Source organism: Topomyia yanbarensis, chromosome 2 (assembly GCF_030247195.1).
Source record: "Topomyia yanbarensis strain Yona2022 chromosome 2, ASM3024719v1, whole genome shotgun sequence".
Lineage (NCBI taxonomy): Eukaryota > Metazoa > Arthropoda > Insecta > Diptera > Culicidae > Topomyia > Topomyia yanbarensis.
This window is the reverse complement of record NC_080671.1, coordinates 342,785,296-342,788,990: the sequence shown is the minus strand read 5'-3', so window position 1 is coordinate 342,788,990 and position 3,695 is coordinate 342,785,296. Positions and strand designations below refer to the sequence as shown.

At 38.8% G+C, this 3,695-nt stretch overlaps 1 protein-coding gene across 1 annotated transcript; it reads left to right on the top strand.

Annotated features, from left to right (window-relative positions):
* Nucleotides 1-1,681: 1,681 nt before the first annotated feature.
* LOC131684100 (tubulin alpha chain-like) lies at nt 1,682-2,627 on the top strand. Its single transcript, XM_058966670.1, has 3 exons — nt 1,682-1,939; nt 2,136-2,185; nt 2,368-2,627. The coding sequence occupies exons 1-3, from the start codon at nt 1,836-1,838 to the stop codon at nt 2,604-2,606; spliced, it is 393 nt and encodes a 130-aa protein (XP_058822653.1). The 5' UTR covers nt 1,682-1,835; the 3' UTR covers nt 2,607-2,627.
* The last annotated feature ends 1,068 nt before the right edge of the window (nt 2,628-3,695 follow it).

The window sequence follows — 3,695 nt, the reverse complement described above, 5'->3', positions numbered from 1 at the left end:
TTTTGTGCATAGAATTACATTCATCATGCCAAACCATTTCGCAACAAACACGTGCTCGCCCAGAAGCACGTGTTCCGAAAAGACGCAGCCAGCCATGTATAAAAACCTATTTTAATCCACCTAGCGGTGCAATTGTGCCTTTCTCAATCATGAATCACGAGCTTTTAAATGCATATATTACATTTTATTATTGTACATCACATGACAACTATATACAGGAAAATAAATCATTATTCGAGTTCTAAAATTTTGAAAAAGAAAAAACAGCCACGGTAATATTGAACTGAAAAAAGGTGCAAAATCGGCAAAGTCCCAAAAAGTCGATTTTTATAAAAAAAATTTTTTCGAGATAACATAAAATCTCGACGTTTCATGCATTTTAAAGATGTTTGGCATCAAAAATACGAATTCGATTTCTGAAATTTCATGGGGTCCCCCCCTTTAAAAAAAATTGACTTCCGGCTTATATGGGAATTTCATATGTGACCGGACGATTTAGTCTATATTTCCGGACCCATATAAGCGATCCGTACGAATTTTTTTAGACATCTATGGGGATATTATAGCTATCATTTGGGACTAAGTTTGTGAAAATCGGCCCAACCATTTCCGGGAAACTGATGTGAGTTCGTAAATTTCGAAAGATGGCCGCTTTTCCCGGGCACTTCCGGAACCGTCTATGGTGGTCAATGTAGTCAACGAAAGTTTGGTTGGCCGTCGGTGACCTAGAACAGCAACTTGAAGTTGTTTGAGACATTTTAGCGAAATTTTTACCTTTTATGCTTTCATCGGATTATCGGTTTGAATCACAATTTGCTATGTGATCGCACGCCACAACCCGTAACTCCGGAACCGGAAGTCGGATCGGGATGAAATTAAATAGCCATTTACGGGGACGCAATACCTTTCATTTGAGGCCAAGTTTAGTCGAATCGGTCTAGCCATCTCCGAGAAACCGATGTGACTGATATTCTGAATTTAGATACTTCCGCCGGGGCTTCCGGAACCGATGATGGTGGCCAATGTGGCCAAATAGACTTTGAATGGATGTTAGTGACCTAATACTACAAATCGAAGCAGTTTTGGTCATATTTTGGAAAAATTTTCACCTTTATACATTCATTGCAGAATTTATTAAAATCGACATTTTCTGCGTGTTCGTACTCATCACCCTGTAATTCCGGAACCGGAAGTCGGATCCATTCGAAATTCAATAGCAGCCTATGGGAACGTTGCACCTTTCATTTGAGACTAAATTTGTCAAAATCGATTCAGCCATCTCTGAGAAAAATGAGTGACATTTTTGGTCACATACACACACATACACACACACATACATACATAAACACATACATACACACACAGACATTTGCCGAACTCGACGAACTGAATCGAATGGTATATGTCACTCGGCCCTCCGGGCCTCCGTTAAAAAGTCGGTTTTCAGAGCAATTGCAATACCTTTCTATTGAGAAAGGCAAAAATCAACAAAGTAGGCCCTGTTAATTGGAAAGATCTAGATTTTCATTCTCTTCCAAATTTTCAAGTGGAGCTGACGCATTTTTTTTCAATAGCAAGCCTAAAAAATTTTCAAATTCGAAAAACTTTAAGAAAAAAAACTGAAAAAATCAAAATGGTATAACAATAATACTTCTAATTACGTTTTCCACAGACGCTGAAATCTTTCCTCCGGCAGAGTTTTAGCAATCGCGAAACCATCTCGGTTCACGTTGGTCAGGCCGGAATCCAGCTCGGAAATTCGGCGTGGGAATTGTACCTGCTGGAGCACAAGATTGGATTGGACGGAAAGTTGCAGGAAGTCGAACCGAACAACGATGATGGGACCAGTTTTTGTGGGACGTTCTTTCAGAAAACGTCCGCCGATCGATACGTTCAACGAGCGGTTCTGGTCGACACGGAACCGACGGTTGTGGATCAGGTACGGAACGGGCCCTACCGGAAGTTGTTCCACCCGGACAACATGATCAGACGACACGCTTAGGGTCGATTTCACACTCGCTTAACTTTTAAACCAGGTTCACCAGTACGTTTAAACCTGACTTAAGCACTAAGCGAGGGTGAAGAAATCGGCCCTTAGATATTTAAAATACTGAATCTTCCCTCATTATTTTCAGCATTAACCGTTTCGGACCTTACGTCACAACTATTCGAACAGGACACTCAGGTAAACGGTAAATATATGGCCTGTTGTTTGTTGTACCGCGGTGATGTAGTGCCCAAAGATGTCAACACTGCGATAGCCGCCATTAAATTCCGGCGAGATATCCGTTTTGTCGACTGGTGCCCCACTGAATTCAAAGTTAGGTTTAAGTAACAACTAATATAACTGACGTGTTTACCTTTCAGTTGATTTCCCACAAATTGGTATCAATCAGAAATGCCCAGCCATGATTCCGGACGGTGATTTGGCGTCTATACATCGAGGGGTTTCGATGCTTGCTTCGAACACGGCAATTTCGGAAGCGTGGCAAAAATTGAACTACAAGTTCGATTTGATGTACCGCAAGAAAGCATTCGTACACTGCAGTGGCGTAGCCAAGGGGGGGTTTTGGGGGTTAAAACCCCCTCCAAACCAAAATATTTGAATTGAAGAAAAAAAGTTTGATGCTGACTAATTTATTAAATATTTAAATAATAATTTTGGAAGTTTATTACCTGTTCATTACATTGAGAACCTAATGTTTTAAACGTTACGCGAACTTTTTGTAAATTGTGAGAATGGGATCTTGTAACTAATATTTTAGTGAGGATCCTATAGTTGATAAATCATGTAAATATCAAGCAAAATAGCTCAATAAAAACGCCTGCATAGAAACTGATAAAAATGGCGTTTTACGTTTGTCTCTAACAAGTCAGAATCGGTTTTTATGAGCATTTGATTTTTTTTGGGTTATCACTTATATATAGTGCCACTAGCTAAGATTGATAATAAAAAAAATTAAAATTTTTCACGTTTTTCGCTATTTATGATGTACATTTGGGTATCGAATTGAATGGCCAAGATTCTATAATTTGGAAACCATCAGCCTTTGGAGGTTTAGTATTTAGCAGCATAAATTTGTTGATTAATTTTTCCAGTTGGTTGCATTACTAATTCCAATCAAATTTAGTTCGAGACTTAGTGTCTTCAGCAAAGTTTTCAAGAATGTTATTGCAAATAGCTTGGTTGAAGATAGGCGGCAACAAAAAAATTGGGAAAACACCTTGTAGATGACGTTTACTATTCTAGTATGCAAAAGTGACTTCAACGCCACTTTGGTAAAATTTAACATTTTCGTATTTTTAAGTTCACTACGATAATTCGCATCTTTCAATGCAAATGACTTCAAATAAAAATAAAAAATAACCTGTTGAAATACGAAAAGCAAAGTGGCGAAAGCATGCTTTTACCCGCACCATGCAAGATTTGAAAATTGATTTCCTGAAAAATATATTCGAGAGCATTTATGTCACCTTTGCATACAAGGGCAGTTCAGTAATGTGATTAATCGGTAATTAGTTGCAAAAATACCACTTAACACCATTTTTATCGATGGGACATACTACTCCCTACATCCTATACTTCGGTAAAATCTCCTCCTTCCATATCTTCAAAAGCACCCAGTGGAGTGCTCTAGCCAATTCCTCTACTCTGTGTTTGAGTAGCTCACATGACAGTTGATCATTGCCAGCGG

What these genes read in the sequence shown, in the direction of transcription:
- LOC131684100 (XM_058966670.1), top strand. Translation starts at nt 1,836, where the DNA reads ATGATGGGACCAGTTTTTGTGGGACGTTCTTTCAGAAAACGTCCGCCG. An exon ending in AACCGACGGTTGTGGATCAG is followed by an intron (nt 1,940 to 2,135) that starts GTACGGAACGGG and finishes CATTATTTTCAG; the next exon opens with CATTAACCGTTTCGGACCTT. An exon ending in TATTCGAACAGGACACTCAG is followed by an intron (nt 2,186 to 2,367) that starts GTAAACGGTAAA and finishes TTTACCTTTCAG; the next exon opens with TTGATTTCCCACAAATTGGT.